Here is a 19,404-nt window from a genome sequence, read left to right as displayed (position 1 = left end):
CTTTAACAATGCTGATAGAAACAGCAAACAAAACTTTCTCTTCATTTTTAATGTTTTTGATACATTTCTATATATTAATTAAATAACAAAAAAAAAAAACTAAAAATCCATGTGCTGCCAGAATGTAATGCATATTAAACTCTTTTATCCACACAACCTGAACTTAATTCAATTCAAAAAGTAGACAACGTTTATGATTTTACAATAATACGTCTTCTTAAAGTTAAACAAAAGTATACCACCATTTTAATGTAAAACGTGCCGTATTCTTAGTGTAAGACATTGGTGCATTCATCATTGCCACCTGCCACGAAATAACCTCCTGCCGTTATTCATCTTCTCAATAAACCTTTTAAAAATACGTAACTCTGTGTCCGGCTGAATATCGGGTTCACCAGCAGTAATCATTACATGACCTGGATGGCTGAGAATCTTCCCCCGATCTAGAGAATGTTCTTATTCTGGGGCCTGGTGTGGTTGGTACAACACGATTATGAATATTCTCGCACAATATTCGAGTCGTTGAGGATACCAAGATGACAGCACCCATAAAAAGCAGTGTCAATTGAATTGGATTGTCCATTGGATTACCAGACCGTGTCATGATTTGTCACTCCAGAGAAAATATCCCAATTGCTCTAGAATCCAGGGACAGCATATTTTACACCACTGCATCTGACGTGTTGCATTGCACTAGGGGATGCAAGGCTTAGATGCAGCTGTTTGGCCATGGAAACCCATCCAGCGAAGCTCTCTAGACATGGTTCTTGAGCTAATCTCAAAGTCAGAAGATGTTGGAGGTTATTATTAGGCAAGTCTTATTTTTGAGGATTTTTTTTAATTCATTACCAACTACAGTGTTCTCGATTAATCCAAAATGTCAATGAACCTCAAACAGCTACCAACTCCCCAGTGTATTCAACTGAGTCTTGCCTCCTTACTGATCCAGACATGAGCCCATCCATCTGGTCTGTCAAGAGTCTCATTTCATCAGTCCATAAAATCTTTGAAAAATCTCTCTTAAGATGTTTCTTGGCCCAGTGTTGTGTATCTTGTTCAGTTGTGGTCAGGTTTCAGCCTCCCTTACCTTGGCTATGTCTCTGAGCCCTGAACAGTTTGTCGATACTCCAGGTAGGTTGCCGTCATGGAATATGACAGAACTGGAAGATTATGTTTTCCTGGTAGCTTCGTGCTTCATTCTTTTCTAACAAATGGCAGGTAATCTTTTTTTCTCAACACATTTCTTACAAGCCTGTTGACTATTTGCAGCAAAACATTTAATGACTCATTGTCAAGGGTGCTGCATCCCTCTGACAGACATCTGGTAATTTTTGACTTCCGAGCCAGTTAAGTCTCTTTTTTGGCCAATTTATCCAAAAAATGAAGTTGCCTAATAATTATGCCCACCTTGACATAAGGGCTTGACCTCCTCAGGCCACACCGTCAATACACAGATACTGTACATATCACCTGTTATGCTTAAATCAATTGAGCATTCAAGGGATTCCAGCTGTGAATTACAAAATATACCTAGAAATTATAATATGGTCAAAATACTCACTAGCTTAATAACTGTGCACACAGTGTAACTGTTGACTCTGTGGAAAGTTGCCAGCCTTTACACATAATGCATCCAATGACTCAACTCTGTGACTTTATGTGGCTGAGCTAACGTCATTCCCAATCTCTTCCACTTTTGTTATAATACCAGCAGTTGAATTTGGAGTGGAGAAAATGTCATGATTGGACCTGTTGTACATGTGGTTCTTAGCACGGCACCACACTAGAATTTACTAAGATTCTGAGAGTGACTCAATTTTTCAAAAATGTTGGCAGAAGTTGTCTGCATGCCTAGCTACAGGACTTTACATACCTGTAGACACGGAAGCTACTGGAACACCTGAGTTCAATGATTTGGAGAGGTGAGCCAATATGTTATGCAATTTTGTGCATGTCAGAAATTGAGCTTTTGTGTTACTATCGTGTATTAATATAAGGGAGGGTAGTTTTTTTTTTCTTCACTGTTTTGCAGATGTTTTCCAGTTTTTCAACACATGACCGGTACAAACCAGAAAACAGTGAATTACCACTAGTGACGTGCAGAAGCAGAGAAATAAAAGTACAATTAGTTGTCCTAGCAACAAGACAATATTTTGCTTCTCACTAGACTTAAATTGATGACCTTTAAACCCACTGAAAATAACTGCTGTCCCTTTGTTTCGCAGCACAATCAGAACAATCAACCTATCCCAAGTTATTATGTCCACTGCCTGCTCACTTTCCTTAGACCCTTTTCAACCACGAAGAGGAAGGAAAAGGATATGCAATAAAATCAAAAAAAATAAAATGTGAAAAGTGAGGCATGCATATGTGTTTGGCCCTGCTAAGTAAGAATTTAGTAAGCCACAAAACTTAACTGAAACCACATTTTGCTGTGATTATAGCTTCAAGTCTTTCGGGGTATGTCACTCCGATCCTGAAACTAAAATGTTGCTTCAGATCGGGTGGAGAGCGTCAGCAACGTGTTCTTGCCACAGATTCTCTGTTGGATTTAGGCTGGACTTTTAAACCAGAAATTTCAATAAGCTAATGTTTCTATAAATGCCAGATTTGTGGAATACACAACTAAGGTTAAAATGGAAACATTTTGTTGCATTTCCACTGTTCTTGTAGACCAACACCGTCCTTGATTTTTCTGAAAACATCCCGGTCTTTGCCTAGATGTGAATGCACATACAGAGCGCATATGTTGCTGAGTTTCAAAGAACATACTGCCTACTAGTGGCATGGCATGGGTATTACAGTTTTTTAGAGTTCCTACTAGTGCGTTGTGCACAGATATCATATTTAAAATGTTGTCACGTACTGTAGATAAACAGTCCTGTTTCTAACAAATCATTGTCATGTGCACAGGGCCTGAAAGTTGTCCTGTTAATATATTCTGATACCTGAGCTGTGGATCTCTCCTCCAAAGTTACAATTGACCCCCTTGCTGGCTCTCTCTAATGCTGCATTGGCCCTGCTTGTAGGCTTAGATGAACAGCCATGTCTTGGTAGGTCTGCAGTTGTGCAGAGACGTGTCCTCTTTCCACGTTCAGATGATGGATTGAAGAGATCTTCGTGAACTTGGGGTGTTGTTTTAAAATCTAACCCTGCTTTAAATGTTCTTATTGTTCCCAAAGATATGCTTTTAAATTAACTGCAGACTGGGGGGAATGCTGTTATAATTTTACTTGATTTAATTGATGCTTTTGACATGGTACCCCATGATATTTTAGTGTCACGTCTGGACCAGTTAGGTGGTGTGAAGGGCCAGACCCTAAACTGGCTTTACTTCTACATGTCTGACAGAAGCTTCTCAGTCTGTCTGGTTCAGTTTTCCTCTACAATGCTATTCCAGTGTTCCTTGGTCTTCACAGCATAGTTTGTATTCTTCTCTAACAAACCTCTGATGCCTTCACAAAACAGCTGGATTTACACTGAGATGAATTTACTCACAGCTGGTCTCCATTCAGTAGGTAAAGGATTTCGGGAGGCAACTGTTTGCACTTGTTTTTATTTCGTGGTAACAGAGTAAAGGGGGCTGAATGCAAATGCACGCCAAGTTTTTCTGATCTTTATTACAGAAACAACATTTTCCTTCCACTTCTCAGTTGTGCACCACTGTGTCGGTCTGTAAAATAAAACCTTTATAAAGCACAGCAAAGTGATACTTTTGCAACGCACTGCATGGGTTCAGTTTTTTAAAGAGTTGATGACTCAGTTGAAACAGAATTTCCACATAATGAAGGTCTGATTCAGCATTATTTAAATGCTTTAGTTTATTTTAAACTTTGATGTACACTTCTTGCAGCACTACAACTGCTCCAGTAGAAAAACACCCAGAGCTAAAGACTAAAACAGACACAGTGAAGGTCAGATCGCAGCAGAAACACGCTGTGAAACACAAGAAACTGTGTTACAGCCACGAAGGAGCTCTGTTGGCTCAGGTGGGTTCGTAAGTTTGTGGGTTTCTTAACTGAACATCTTGAGCTGCATTAAATAACTCCATGAATTCATCATGAATTACCATTTTTTCATTACATCTTATTCATATTTAAGATATTTTGGAAGCACTAACTCAATATCATAAGCCTCTTTGTAGACCCACCCACCTTTTTATGAAAATGTATCCATACAGCAACAAGAGGCAAGAAATCAATCAATAAATATGAAAAGTATTGCAAACCACACTTTTTTTCTCTGTATATCCTGGGACACCGGAGAGCTTTGCTTTGTCCTCAAAATACCACATAAGGAAATACAAAAAACAAAAGGCGATTTTGATGTTTCGTACCATTGTAGGAGAGGCGAGGTTTGCTGAGACACATGATGAAGTGGACCTCCATCTCATTGGATGCCACGGACTTGGAGCAGACAGGACACTTGAATCCTACAAAGACAAACGGAAATGTTCAAAAACAGGCCCCAGCGTTATCAAGACTTGTAACATATCACCAACATCCAAGTTTTAAAATGCATTTTTAAAATGACTTTATGTTTACCAAAAGGTGTGTTTAAGGTTTTAAAATGATGCACATTCATCTTCTTGTGAGATAATCTAAAGTTTAGGAGCCCCAATGATGAATTACCCGTCAGCAGACCATTTAACTCTGCTGCTCAGGGCTCCTGAATCCCCTCAAATGCCAAACTTTGACAAATTAGGAGTAGATGCAGCTCTCTGACAGAAAACCCAGTGATGTTCTTATTATAAAGGCTGTAACTCAGACCAGCTTAATTCATTAAATTATGAATGTATATGTCTACGTACAGTTTCCATTTCCCGTCAAATAATTGTACAACCCACATGAAAACTTCAAACTGTTCTCCTTTTGGTTTTCCTGTTAAATTTTTTTATTTGATTGTCTTCAGGCTTTGAAAAGGCTTGCTTTATTCACATTTAGCATTATATATATATATATATATATATATATATATATATATATATATATATATATATATATTAAAATCAGTACAACATCATACTGAAGTCGACCTATATTACTGGGGGCTGAAATGTAATTATTTCAGTAATTAAGCAGCAGCTATTTGTTATATTTATTTTAATATTTGTTATATTAATATTTGTTATATATTTTTATGTGTGTGTGTGTGTGCGTGTGTGTGTAAAGGTCAAATAAATAAAAATAAACCAAAGGTATGCTTGTTTGTTTTAGACCTATCAGATAAAGCACATTTTAAAAACAAGCTAATGTTGAGGTTATTAATGTTTCCAACAAACTATAGGCTACGGACATGAAAACAGCTTTAGCTTTTGGCTGTATGTACACTACTGCTAACTTAGCCCTGGAAGAGTGGTTTTCCACTCACTGTAACCATGGCCAATAACGTGAATGATTTTTTTTTTAACTTGGCTTTTAACTACTGCTGAGCAGTAAAAATCAGTCCAGTTTATTAAATACATTTATTTATTGCTTTAACTGCTCTTGTTCTATTAGTTTTACTGTAGATGTTGTATTTATTGCTTATTTTCCGATTTTATTTCTTTCGTTTTATTGACCTGTACAGCACTTTGGTCACTTTGGTGTGTAAAGCACTTTGTAAATAAAGTTGATTGATTGATTCATCGTCTATTATGCCCATCTCCAGCAGGGTGCTCCCCACCATACAAGCAAACACTCATTCACTAATGGATTATTTACCCAAACACATTCACAGGGAAAAGATACAAACTCCGTGCACAAGGACACCAGGCCCGGATTTTAACCCATTACGTTCTTGCAGCAAAAGGCAACAGTTTGCTTTAAACATACGTCAACATTTGGCTAAACATTTATCATTTAACTAAATGTATCATAACAATGTGATAATATTTCCGTCTTATTTGTAATTATAGTTGCATTTTTTTAAATTAGAAACAATTCCAGCATTTTTTTTGTTTTAATAGAGTAAAACTGTGGCAATATTGCTCAAGCTTATTATACCATTGATGTTTCTTATCGGCCTAAGCCTATTTAAATCACATTAAGCCAACAGCACAGTCTTTCATTATTTATTCACTTTCACAATGAACGATTAAAAAAAAAAAAGCACTCATCTGTGCATATTTGCCCAGTTTGTTCCTCTTCCACGTTTTCCCACAATCTCCCTGTCCTGATTATTTTTCTGGAGCTGTCTCAGCAGACTCCTCCTGTGCTGTTTAGATGGGACCCATTTGGCCTAATGGCATTAGTTAAACACATAACAGATAATTAGATCATCCACTGGGCCACATGAGCCGAGTTTGCTTACAGCTTAAAACAAACAAGTTCTCTGAAAAAGAAGAGCCCTCTTGATTTTTACTTGGTCTGTTATCAGTCTTTCTATAGATTTTATTTTTGTTTGGTTTCTCATAGTAGGACTACTGTAAGTTTTAGGAAAAGCTCTTGATTACTGTTTTTATTGCCTTTTTTTTCTTCCTATTTCTTGATCTAAGTTCCTTACATAAGACAACTACTGTATGTTCGGTGCTATTCACGTAATAGATGAATGGTAACAAGTGAATCACTCTCCTATGCCTTCTTTACAATGCTGTGAAAAAGTATTTTCCTTTTTTTACTGGATTTCTTCTGTTCTTGGCACATTTTTGTGTTTCAGATCATCAAACAAACTTCAATGTCAAAGATGTCCTGATGATGCAGTTGTCAAATGATGATTTCACCTATTAAGAGAAAAACTATCCCATCTTAACCTACCAAGCATGTGTGAAAAATTAAGTTATTAGCATAATAACTTGTTGTGTTTTAAGCGAAAAAAGCCTGCTTAGCATCATGCAACAGCTTCTCAATTGAGTTCAAGTTTGCAGTTCTGAAAGGTCGTTTCCAAAAACATTCATATTATTTTTTTCTAAACCATCTCCAGGTGGATTTGCTGCGTTTTGTATTTACTTTGTTTTATCAAAGCAAAAACAAAAAATCTATAACACAGACTTTATTTCCACGGTGCTGTGGATACATAACTGAGGATTCAGAATGCGCTTTTAGTTTTACCTTCAGGATCCAGTGTTTTCTTAAGTTTTTCCTTCAAACAATCTTTGAAAAAACTTGAAATGTAAACCAAATTCAGGGTTTTTTACAATGTTCTAGGAAATTCATTAATGATACGTAGTGCCCTTGAACATTTTATCTTATGCATGTGGCCTTCACTTAAAAAAGTTAAAAAAGTTATTTTATAGTAAAAAAAATGTTTGTGCAGGCAGTTTTATTTAAGGCATTGTGTTTTAGAAACCGTAGCATTGTTTGCAAAGAAAACTGCTTGGGTATAGAAAACCGTCCGAGGTACAGTAGTTTGACAAATTGTGAAGTTACCCAGAAATGAAGTCATTATATGCACTATTCTATGGCAGCTGACCCACTTTTCCCTTGGCTGCTATTTTCAGATGATCCAAAGGGACGAGCAGAGGAAAAAAAATGGAGGAAATGAGAGAAAAAGAGGTAGAAAATGAAGGTGAAGGAGCTGAGCTGTTTTGAAGAGAAATGAAGGGTTATGATACACGGTCCAGAAGGAGCCAAGCAGTGCAATCCATGGTGAGCCTTTAGCTGAACAGAGCCCCACAAATCCTCGAGGACGTTTCACATTCAAGCAGCACATAAGGTCAGATGGGGACAAAAATAAATCGCAGAACTGGATCATAAATTAATTATACTGGTGCCTGTGTGAGTATGTGCCCGTGGAAGTGTGCACAGGCCTGTGTTTGGCCAGTAATTCTACTATATGCTCTGAGGATTTGGTTTAGGTCAAAAAGAGATATCTTTCTTAAATATAACCCTGCTGTGGATTGCAGCTATTCCCTCCTAATACAACACAGCGCTCTTAAGACTAGCTTCTCATAAATGGCAACATAAAAACTCAGACATTTTCTACGGGTAATGAAATCCCTGACCAAAATAACACTTTACACGTATGGATGTTTTATTTAATTCAAAAGAGTCCAACATAGTTGGGATTAAATCTGAAATTCAAAGAAATTAGCAGTGTGGTAAACTACAGCAGTTTTACTAGAAATTGCTGACCCAAAAGCAAGCCGCCTTAGGCATGTCTATAATCTGCAGCTTTACAGGGATTCATGATTTGAGTTTCAAAGAGCGCCAAGTAGATGTGCACAATTAAGACAATAAGCAACATTTAAAATGTCTTGGACAGCTTTTTCACTGCGCTGCAGTCGAGGAAAGAAATTTTAGAATTAAATGGAGAATTTTGGATTATTATTTCTGTACAAATATGGATGCATGCAGAAATATCTGTCGTTGATGTGGGCATTAGGACCTGCTGTCCAGGGCAGCATAGTTCAGGGGGCGCCACAATGCTTGGGGGCGCCACAAGGCAAAGAAAGACCTTCTTTTTTGCACTGTGAGATACTCCTAAAACATCAAGGGAAACAGTGAAGCTCAAGTTTGTTCATGATTCAAAGAAAAATTAAAGGGCAGCATTAGCATCAGCTAATCCAATATGGCTAAACCACCTGTAGTGCAGTTGTAGTTGTGATGTTTGGTTCCTGACTGTACAGAAGATTCACATTTGTATTGCTTGAAGAGCTGCAAAGATGTTAAGTCTGTAAGACAGCAAATCAAAAATATATTTGCTGTTGCAGCTAATTTGGAGTCTTTATAATTGGGTTGGAAACTGAACACTTTGGTTTTCTACCCAATTATTTATTTGTTTTTAACCAAACCATTGTTTACTGTGATCCCACAAGAAATGTTCTATACTCTTTACACCAAAATTGTAATTTCTTTAGACTCAAGAAATTAGAATTGCAGCTGTAACTGTTGTATTTAGATTTAAACAGTAAAATGTTATTGTTTTTAAAAGGAAAAAAAAAAGAACAGCAGCTCCTGACTGCAGCTGCTGTATAAATCTCCATTCATGAATTCAGCGTAAGCCCCGGAACTAAGCTGATTGTTGTGTTATCGTGTTTTCGCTCAGGTGTGCCATGTTTTAGTGATGAAAAACGGCAAATCAAAGTTGCAGGGAAAAAGCAGCGCTTTGCTGTGATATTAATTAACATTCAGTGAGGAGCGAGGATCAAAGCTTCATAATGACTCTTGTGTAAAATCTGCTGTTGGACTTCCAGATTGGATTTCCCAACAGCTGGCTCTTTGCAGGCATGGCAGCGTCTTACTGAATCATGATTGCAGCAGCCATGCCTGATTGGTCAATTTAAATTCAAGGTGACTCTTTATACACTGTCACAGAAGATCTTTAATGTGCATCAAGTGTAAAGACCGAATTAGAAAATCAGTTTGGATCTGCATGTCCTTACTGTAGCAATGTGATGAAGAATATGAACACTTTAGTGCATAAACCTTTACTATAATAGTAGTTACTTAGTTAATGCGACCACAACTACCTATATACGTAAATCTTCTTAGTATCTTTATTCCTTTACTGTATTTATTTCAACACCAGAAACACCTTGCACTGATTTTTTCTTAAATCTGTGTTGCCTCCAGTAGAAGCAAAAATAAATCTATAATCAACGGAGAGGCATGCAGCCTTCATGAGGAAAAATGGGACAATTGGGAATAAACCGAAGCACATTGATCCCCACCAGTCGTACACGGAAATAACAGATAATTGGTGAAGTAATTAAAACTGAATTACGTTCATTTAATTACCAAAAACATTTAACCTTGTAGCGCAATAATGAAATCAGTGCTGTCCTGACAACATAATACATTTGTGGTTATTAAATTCAGATAATGAAGTAAATGCAAGCTGCTGAACAACGATCTTAAACTAATTTCACATCAGAACAACTTTAACTGAAACAAAAAATAATTAACATGGAGATTTTTGAAGACTTTCTGCCTTTTAACTATTCAGAAGCCCCGAGTAGCGGTTCTTAAAGGTTTTGTAGCAAATGGCACTTTCATAAATACAGAGTTTTCTAAACAGTACTACCAGCTTGTCAGACATTTTAAAACAGTTTAGACCAGCAGGACCTGAATTTCTGTACCCAAGTGTGGTCAGATGAAAAAGATCATTGTCACTGAATGATCAGTTGAAGGAAAGGAGTACAAGTGTAATTCAAAACCTTATTCAGAAATTGACATTTCCTAGATTAAAGTATGAAAAACTAACACAAAGGGCAAAACAGTCGGAATTTCAAATAGGAAAATCAGAGAACTGATTTGAAAAGAGCATTGCACAAGTTTAAAGGTTATGTTTCTTTTTCTTTCCCATACATGCCCTTGCAATTGCCCAACGTCTAAAATTAGTTTTCTTCTGTTTACAGCAGTCGCCTCTATGGGTTCCATTAGTCAGTTCATGAGAGAGTGATTCGGGTCGTATGTTCCAGACATGCGCATGGGAGTGACGCGCTGCACACTCCCTGCCGGGATCCCCATAGTTTGTTTGATTTTTGTAGTTCCCTGGGGATCCTGCAGTCTGTTTGTGTTTGCGACCCTTTGGTATTGTTTATCTTTAGAACCTTGTCTATGTCATCAGTCTAGTTTTCTGTTCTGTATTTATGTTAGTTTATTCTAACATAAGCTTCTGTTCATTATGACTTTAGTAGTTCAGTTAGATCATTATTTTCTGCCTGCCCATCCTTAGTTTAGTTGTTCCCTCATGCCTGGCCATTCTCATGTTTCCCTGTTAGATTCAGTTCTCCTTCAGCCCCTGCCAGTTCATTGCCCTTCCTCTCCTTCTGCCTGATTGCCTACTCCTCTCACCTGTGTAATTTACTCCACCTGCTGCTCCTTCCGTCTCCTCGCCTTTATAGTTCGCTAGTTGAGTCACATCTTTGTCGTCTTCCTGGTTACTGTGTCCCTGCATCTTGCAAGCCATCATCTCCATGATTTTCATAAATCTTCAACTATTCAACATGTGACTCCCGAGCTCTTGTCTGCGCTACGGTCCGATTCACACATTAGCAAGAGAACACGGGGGACTGCTTTAAAAGAAGGATCATAGAACACCAGCCACAAGTGCACCTCAAACCCCGTCACAGACTACACACAAGAGTAAGAAAATAACGCTTTTGTGTAGTGCGATGAAAAGGGCCAGATTGGAGTCTGATCGGCGACGGAATAAGACGAGAGTAAATATTGGGGCAGCTTTCAACAAATTTTATTTTTCTAAAATAAAATGAAAGATGCGGTGAAGGAAATCTTTCATTTATGACCTCAGAACACAACACGCTACTGAACAAAAGACCTGAGCAGTCGCAGCGGCAGATTCTTTTCCTCGTCTCTCATGCGCGTGCACAACACTGCTGTCATTTCAACTTGTCGCCTTAGGGGGCAGACTTCTGCAAAAACTTTGGAACTTGCACCATGTTCCTTTAAATGACCACAAAATCCAATATGGTTGATTTGCATCATTTATAAATATTTGTGACATTTGTTAGGGCTTTACAAAGCCCATTAAATCCTTCTCACACACAGTAATATACAACCTTCTTTAGGCACATCCTGGATAAGAACCACAAGTCTAACATGGGGCAACAAGAGCACATTTTCCACCGAAACCTGCTCCACTGCTAAACTGGTGCAAAGCAAGCACCAGCAATCATAAACACTGTAATTCCACCACTGCGTGCTCTGTATCTTGCACTAATAAAATGGTTGTATTAAAGAACCAAATCTGAAAGAAATACTTTCTTCGGCATTTGGTTGCCATTCTCAAGGAGTACGGCAACCAAATGCCATTTTTGATATCAGATATTGTAGTTTTGAATCTGTCTAATTAAAGGTAAACAAACAACAATAAAATGCTGGCATCAGAATAACACCATAGCTCGCTGTCTCAGATCTACCTGCAGTTAATTTTATTATTACCTATCACTGAGTTTAGGTAAGTCAATGCACAACAGCTGAAATTATTCACAGAATCATTTAACACCATTTCCAATTCAGTTCTAAGACATGCTCTGCCTTTTAATATCACTAATTGGGGTTAATAAATATTGCTGTAGCCACTGTGTTTGATTTACATTCTCCAGCTGATGCTGCTGATCAGAGATAAACTGTTTTGGACAGTTTTGTTTTGAATGGTCCATGAACACAGCTTGTTCTTTAGAGCAACATTAGAGTATCCGTTTGTAGGATACTGAACTTTGTGCAGAACACGCTACCCTCCAGGACATTTTCGGGCTGCAAGGCAACAGCGCTAACTATTGCCTCTACATTCCTCATATTTAGTTGGCAAAATATTAATACCACCACCACTAAAGGGAACCCAAGCACTACCCATGGCAGCTGTACTGGAGTTTTGGGACCATGATGAGAGATGACAGACAAAAACTGGTTCTAGGGAAGAAATTTCCATCTTATGAGCTTTGAGCCATTTCCAGTCCTCGTGCTCATTTTGTCTAGATGACATAATTAAATATTAATCAATCAAGATCAATCTTGTAGAAGAATCAATTTCAGCCAAGTTCTGACGGTACGGGTTTAGGCAATCAGAATGGTCAACCAGCACATGATCAAGTCCAAATAAAACATGTAAACACAGCTGCTACAGCAAAGGAAGCTTAGCTCCCTCCACATGTAGCTCTATACCTTGTGGGAGAAAGTAAAAAAATCAGAGATCTGCACTTCAGTCCTGTGTAGGGTTTCTCCGACCCCCCTTCCAACTTATCTAAACAAATCACCTTTTCAAAAATAAATTAGGATTGCAAATGCCATCTGCCACCAGACTAATCCTAAGTATCACAAATGTGCCTGCTTAGAAAGATTCTGGTTCTGCAGCAAGTGTTTCTAATAGAAAACCAAATAGAAACCAAATAGAACACTCAAAAAACAGACCTACAATAAACATTATATCTAAAATGATCTAATTAGACATAAATTCTTAATCCAGGGATGTTCAATTCCAGTCCTTGAGAGCTAGTCTGATGCAACTTTTTTAATGCATCCATGCCGTAACACACTGCAATCAGATAATGTGTCCTTACCAAGTATCTGCAAAACTTGCTGAGGAGGTAAATCAGCCATTTGATTCAGTGTTGGAGAAGGAATACATTTAAAAGTTGCAGGACAGTAGCTCTCAGGGCCTTTAGATGGAGAACTGTTCATGCATTTCAGGATTCAAAATTTACTTGAAGGGGATGAGGTGAACGTAGCCTCCTTATTTATGCACTCCTGTAAGGCAAGGCAAGGCAAATTTACTTGTATAGCGCATTTCAGTTCAAGGACAACGCAAAGTGCTTTACATGATTAAAACATAGGAAAATAAAAACAGAATAAAAGTTGGAATGAAATGTAGAAAGATTGAAACAAAATAAAACATGGGAAAGTGGAAACTGACCTGTCATTATTACTTCTAGATGTTGAAGTTTGAATTTAGCGATATTCTACACAGGGACAAATTTACACATACAGGCTGAAATGTATATTAGATAGGATAGTAGGTTAAGTGTGTGTTAATCCCGTCAAATTAAAAGCATTTTTTCGCCTTAAGGAATCAAATTCCAGGTGATTTTCCTTTTAATCACACTGGGAGTTCAATTATTTGAATGGAATTGAAATATAACACACTTTGGTAGAAGGAACAGAGACAGTTATTAATTTCCAATTAAAGATTTTAGGAGATCTGTTCCCCTCTCTGCCGGCCTGTGGATGTATAATCTGTAAACATCCAAACAACAAACACCCACCCATCTTTCCAAGTCAGGTTGACAGAAGGCAAATAAAGCTGTTACAGTGTGAGCCAATATGCTTCTAAATGAACCCACGGTGGCTTGCTCTTGTCAAACCCCTGCACATACGAGGTCACCCAATCTCGAGCCGATGCATATTTCATCATCCCTGAACAGTCTGAGATCCTGATGGAGCACCCAAACACCCATTGGCCAGCAGCGAACGCTCCGAAACTAACCAGGAATCAAATGTTCCTGCACACGTTTAGGCCGTTAGTGGCTTATCGCCATGAGAAAATCACTTTAAAGGTATCAATATTAACATTCACTTGGGCTACAGTTCAGAGTCATAACAATTTGAAATTATACCAAAACAATCCTCAAAAGCTTCTGTGGCTCTTCTAAAATCCTGACAGTCACCAGAGAGCCATTACTGATCCCACCGATGCGCTTCCAGACATGCCAGCTCCTTGCGAATCAAATCCTTTACTCTCATGGGAAAAAAGGAAGTATGGACTGTGTTTCAGTAGCAACTAGAACCAGCATTATTAGCAATAACTTAATAGAGCTGGATGTATTTTGTCCCCCTCTCTCTAGCAATACCTTTTTAGTTCACTGAGGTTTGCAGAAATTCATTTCTGGACATCCCCCATAAGGTGCCACGGGAGCATCTTAATCAGGTTAACGTCTGGGCTTTGTTCTCTAACATTTCAACACCTTTTTCTTCTTTTTCAGCCCTTCTGTGATAGATTTGCTGTTGTGTTCGGGATCATAAACCTTTTAATGGCCCAGTTAGGTCCATGTTTCAGCCGTCTGACTATAGAATACATTGGTGTACTGTAAGGTGTTCGGATCCCGTGGCCAGGAAACAGGCTCAGATCATCACCCCTCTGCCACCATGCTTCATGGTTGGTATGAGGTTTTTGTGTTTACCTGCTGTTTGGTTTTCTTTAAGCTTGTCCAAACAAAATCCAAAGGACATTGTTCCAGAAGCCTTGCGGTTTATACAGACGCAACTTTTCAAAACAAAACCCTGCTGCTTTGTTCTTTTAGTCATTTTAGTCTTATCCTGTCATGAACTTTAATATTTAATATACAGACTGAGGTCTGTGGAGTCAGAGATGGAGCTCCTTGTGTTTTCTTTCATTTGTAAAAGCATATCACCTTGGTGTGAATTTGCCTGAACCCCCGCTCCTTGAAAGATTGGCAGCTGTTTAAAAGAGTCCACTTGTTAATAAGTTTTCTCTCCATAGAATAAGGGACTTCTAATTGTTAGGAAATGGCCTGATAACCTTCCTTAGAAAAATGGAAAACAACAACTGCTTCTGTAAGGTCACTGCTAATGTCTTTCTGCCTGGCCATTGTGTTAACGCACAGCTAAACGGCTAAAAGTCCAGCTCGTTAGAGCCAGTCAATTACCCATGTGCATCTGATGAGCAGCACCTGGCTGCTACTTTACCTCTTCACCCTATGGAAGCAGCAGGGCTCTAATTGTTTAGTTTTTTTTCACACAAAGCGTTTCCAGTTCAATCATCTTTTTTAAATGAATAATAAATGTTGGAACCTGTTGTGTATTTTATATATATATATTTGAATAATTGTATCACCTGATAAAAACCAGATCTGCTTTTAGTGCATTTAAATGTAAAACCTTAGGATTAAATATGGGTGTACTTTCTTTTTTTTCTTTTTTTTAACATACATAGACACTTTCCTTTTGCTTTCCAAAATTCCGCAAGCTCTTTGTGAATCACAAACATTTACCTACCCAAGGCTGGTTTGCATTTGTATGAAATTATGTCTAAATTGGACAATTACTGCTTGTTGTTTAGCTCTTGTCAGTCAGTGTGCAACAAAGAAAATTATTACACAATTGTCTTATAAAAGATGTTTGCATGTGATCTTAGGAAGGAATCATAATTCAATTCAATTCAGTTTAATTTGTATAGCGCCAATTCATGATACACGTCATCTCAAGGCTCTTTACAAAGTCAAATTCAATTAAATCAAATCCTCCAGGTTGGTCAGAAAGTTTCCTCTCTAAGGAAACCCCAGCAGGTTGCATCAAGTCTCTCCAAGCAGCATTCACTCCTCCTGAAAGAGCGTAGAGCCACAGTGGACAGTCGTCTGCATTGTTGATGGCTTTGCAGCAATCCCTCATACTGAGCATGCATGAAGAAACAGTGGAGAGGAAAACTCTCCCTTAACAGGGAGGAGAACATCCAGCAGAACCAGAACCAGGCTCAGTGTGAACGTCATCTGCCTCGACCCACTGGGGGTTAGAGAAGACAGAGCAGAGACACAGAAAGCACAGAAGCTCACATTGATCCAGGAGTACTTTCTATGTTAGATGGTAATAGCGGATGATCTGTTTTCCCTGGATGACGTCACAGCTAAAGAATAAATGAATTACTAAAGTTGATTTGTGATGTTTTTCAGCCCCCGTGGTTCAAGCTTGTGACCTTATTTGATTTTATTTTGACTTTAACTGAAAAACTACATCCAGCCAGTTTGCGGTTTTTACAGTACAAGTGTATTCAAGTGTTTTCCCCATGTCCAGTAATCAATAAGACATTTACAGTCCTCGTTCCTTTTCAGCAATGATTAATTAATTACCATCAGTTGTATGAAACACCATATCAACTCAAAACTGATCAAGACACTAATGAGCAATGGATTGTAGTGATACAGAGCCTAGCTGCGGCTAGATTAAAACATGTACAACCGTCTCGTAATGATGAGTGATGACCAGAAGACTGGACTGTAGATGGCTAGAGCCATAAAGACGAGCCAGACTAAATCAAACTGGTGCCTCACACCATAATGGCTGCACAAACAGCTTCTCAGATCCAATCAATACCGCAATTAAATTCTGACTGTATTTAGTCCTATCAAAACACATCTCTAAAGCAATAATTACTCGTTATTGTTTCCTGTCCTTTGATGCTCGGCACTCAGCTTGATAACTGTCAATAGGACAGACAGCGTCGCAGAATGGGGAGTCCTATTTAACTGTGCAATAAAATGAGGATCACAACAGTCCGGGGGCAGAGATGAATCATCCAGGCATCTACTTCATGGTGCAGAAGTGAGGAGGAGGAGGAACGAAAGAGTGCGAAGAAGAAGAGGGGACAGCGGAGCAGAGCATAGAGAGAGGCGAGACAGAAAAGTCAAAGGGGAAATGATGATAAAGAGATTGCTCAGAGGGGCAAACAGAGAGAAGAGGAGTAAAAATACTGAAACTAAATGCAGGAAGGGAGGCTGACATATGACTGAGAGGCGACAACAAACGGAGCAGTGGGGTAAAATGGAGAAAGGGAAATGTGAAGGAGGCGAAAAGGGCATGTTGAAGTGGGGCAAAAAAGCAAAAGACAATTAGACTGATTACATTCAGAAGGAGACAGATTGTTACAGCTCCAGAACGCTCTTTGAGTTTTTTTTTTTTATGTTTCATAAAGCTGCAGTAAAGTTCCCAAGTGACCATGTGACAGATTTGATTTTGCTATCCATGACTTGAGCAGCAGGGTGATTCAACAATAACTAGGCATGTTTTAACAGCATGATGGATGGATGGATGGATGGATGGATGGATGGATGGATGGATGGATAGAGACAAAAAATAGGATTAAGCATTACCAAAGTTGGAAATTGGTCACAATACTGCAATCAGTGCAACTCTGAAAATCACCAGTCCTACAAAAGTCAAGGATTAACTCCCTAACACATCTAGAAACAGAAGACCTGAATGTTTTACATGTAAAAAAAAAAACAACAAAAAAAAACAGTACTAGGTCAGCCAGGTCAAGGCGTTCTGTAACTTTAGAACACGATTGGTTCAAGATGCTTTCGTCAATTTCAGCTCTAATTCAGGTAGCGAGGACACAAGCAGCAGGAAATTTGGTAACTGATTCGACTGCAGATGCACAAGCACACACGAACGCAGAGTCATTCTGAGAATTCGCTCTGGCAGACGAGCTGAAGGCTGAGATTCTCCTGCAGAAGCACAAGAAAACCACTCTGGGGGTTTAGCTTAGTGGCGTTGCAGACCGAAGGCAGAGATTTAACACACAGAGGCACTTCAGGCAGGCAATGTCAGCCAGACAGATCACAGTGGAGGAGAGAGAAGACACCATTAATACTACAGATGGAAAGCGTGAGAGAAACTCTAGTCACACTGCTTGTCACGCAGCCGACCAGCTGAGAGGATGGAGGAGAGGACAACGACACGTCTTTCATAAAACACAAATGTGCCCAGAAAAAGGTTTCCAAATCTAATCGAGATTGAGAGTGCCCAGCTGGCATGGAGCCACAGCAGTTTATGACTGTTTATGAACCGTTTCTCCAAAGATGAAATGACAAACGCTCCCCAGGTGTCACCTCAAGTTGGGCACCATTACTAGCCATTGTTTCTGTAAATACTAGCTGGAGTTACTGAGTACAACGTCAAGCTTTCAGCTGGAAAAATGTGCTCCGCCGTTCTTTCCTTTCTATTTCTTTTTATTGAAAGACCTTGGGTTACGCTTTGATTGTGACGTCTCTTTCTAGGCCTGGAGCTATTGATGGAGCCATACTGCAAACATCTGTGTGTACTCCTTTTGTTTTTGCTTTTCTAGTAAAAAGTATTTATGTCCCAGGACTATGTGTTTAACTGTTCTCCTACTGTTGAAGCCATTGATAGAACTAATACTGCCATCGACAATGTAATCTCCTTGTTTTTTCCACATAGAAAGTACTTCCTTTACATTTAGCTAAGTCCCTTTAACAGAGCTATTGGTGGAGCTTTTGCTGCAAGCAACGTTGTGCTTTCTTTGTTTTTCACCATTGAAAGTGCTCCTTGCCCCATGCTTCAGTGTTCAGCTGTGTCCTTCCTTTGGATGAAGATGCTGATGGAGTTTATATTGCTATTAATTGCTTGTTCTCTGTTTTTGTTTCTAACCTATAGAAAGAGCTGCAACGGTGTTTTCACAGGTCTTTTCAGACAGCTGCAGCTGATCCAGAACGCTGCTGCCCACGTTCTCACTATGACTAAGAAAGTAGAGCACATAACCCCAGTTCTAAAGTCCTTACACTGGCTCCCTGTATCTCAGAGAATAGACTTTAAAATCCTTATGTTAGTCTATAAATCCCTGAATGGCTTAGCACCTAAATACATCACAAACTTGTAATCAAGCCTCCAGACCACTAAGGTCTTCTGGCTCCAGTCTACTCTGTATACCCAGAACAAGAACCAAACATGGAGGAGCAGCATTTAGCTCTTATGCTCCATATATCTGGAACAAACTTCCAGAAAACTGTAAAAGTGCTGAAGCCCTGAGTTCCTTTAAATCAAGGATAAAAAACGTACTTGTTTAGAGATGCCTGTTTTTAGGGGCTGCACAGTGGTGCATTAAGTAGAGCTGTTACCTTGCAGCAAGAAGCTCCTGGGTTCAAATCCATGCATGGAGTTTGCATGTTCTCCCTGTGCATGCGTGGGTTCCCTCCAGGTACTCCAGCTTCCTCCCACAGTCCAAAAACATGACTGTTAGGTTAATTGGCTTCTCTAAATTGTGTGAGTGTGTGCATGGTTGTTTGTCCTGTTTGTCTCTGTGTTGCCCTGTGACAGACTGGCAACCTGTCCAGGTTGTACCCCACCTCTTGCCCGGTGAACGCTGGAGATAGGCACCAGCTCCCTGCAACCCCATGAGGGATTAAGCGGGTCAGAAAATGGATGGATGGATAGTTTGTAGACCAACTTATCTCGAGCTACTGCTACTATTCCACTGCAATGTGCTCTCCTCTGT

At 39.0% G+C, this 19,404-nt stretch overlaps 1 protein-coding gene across 1 annotated transcript in view; it reads right to left on the bottom strand.

The window, feature by feature from the left end:
- LOC105929592 (E3 ubiquitin-protein ligase znrf1) overlaps window positions 1-19,404 on the bottom strand; it is a 62,889-nt gene that overhangs the window by 19,475 nt on the left and 24,010 nt on the right. Inside the window, exon 2 of the mRNA XM_012867444.3 lies at window positions 4,337-4,432. Within this exon, the coding sequence (XP_012722898.1) occupies window positions 4,337-4,432 (96 nt within the window). The remainder of the gene's footprint in view (window positions 1-4,336; window positions 4,433-19,404) is intronic.

Source organism: Fundulus heteroclitus, chromosome 2 (genome assembly GCF_011125445.2).
Source record: "Fundulus heteroclitus isolate FHET01 chromosome 2, MU-UCD_Fhet_4.1, whole genome shotgun sequence".
NCBI classification, from domain to species: Eukaryota; Metazoa; Chordata; class Actinopteri; order Cyprinodontiformes; family Fundulidae; genus Fundulus; species Fundulus heteroclitus.
Note: the sequence above shows the minus strand (reverse complement) of the source record. Positions and strands in the feature narration are given on the sequence as shown.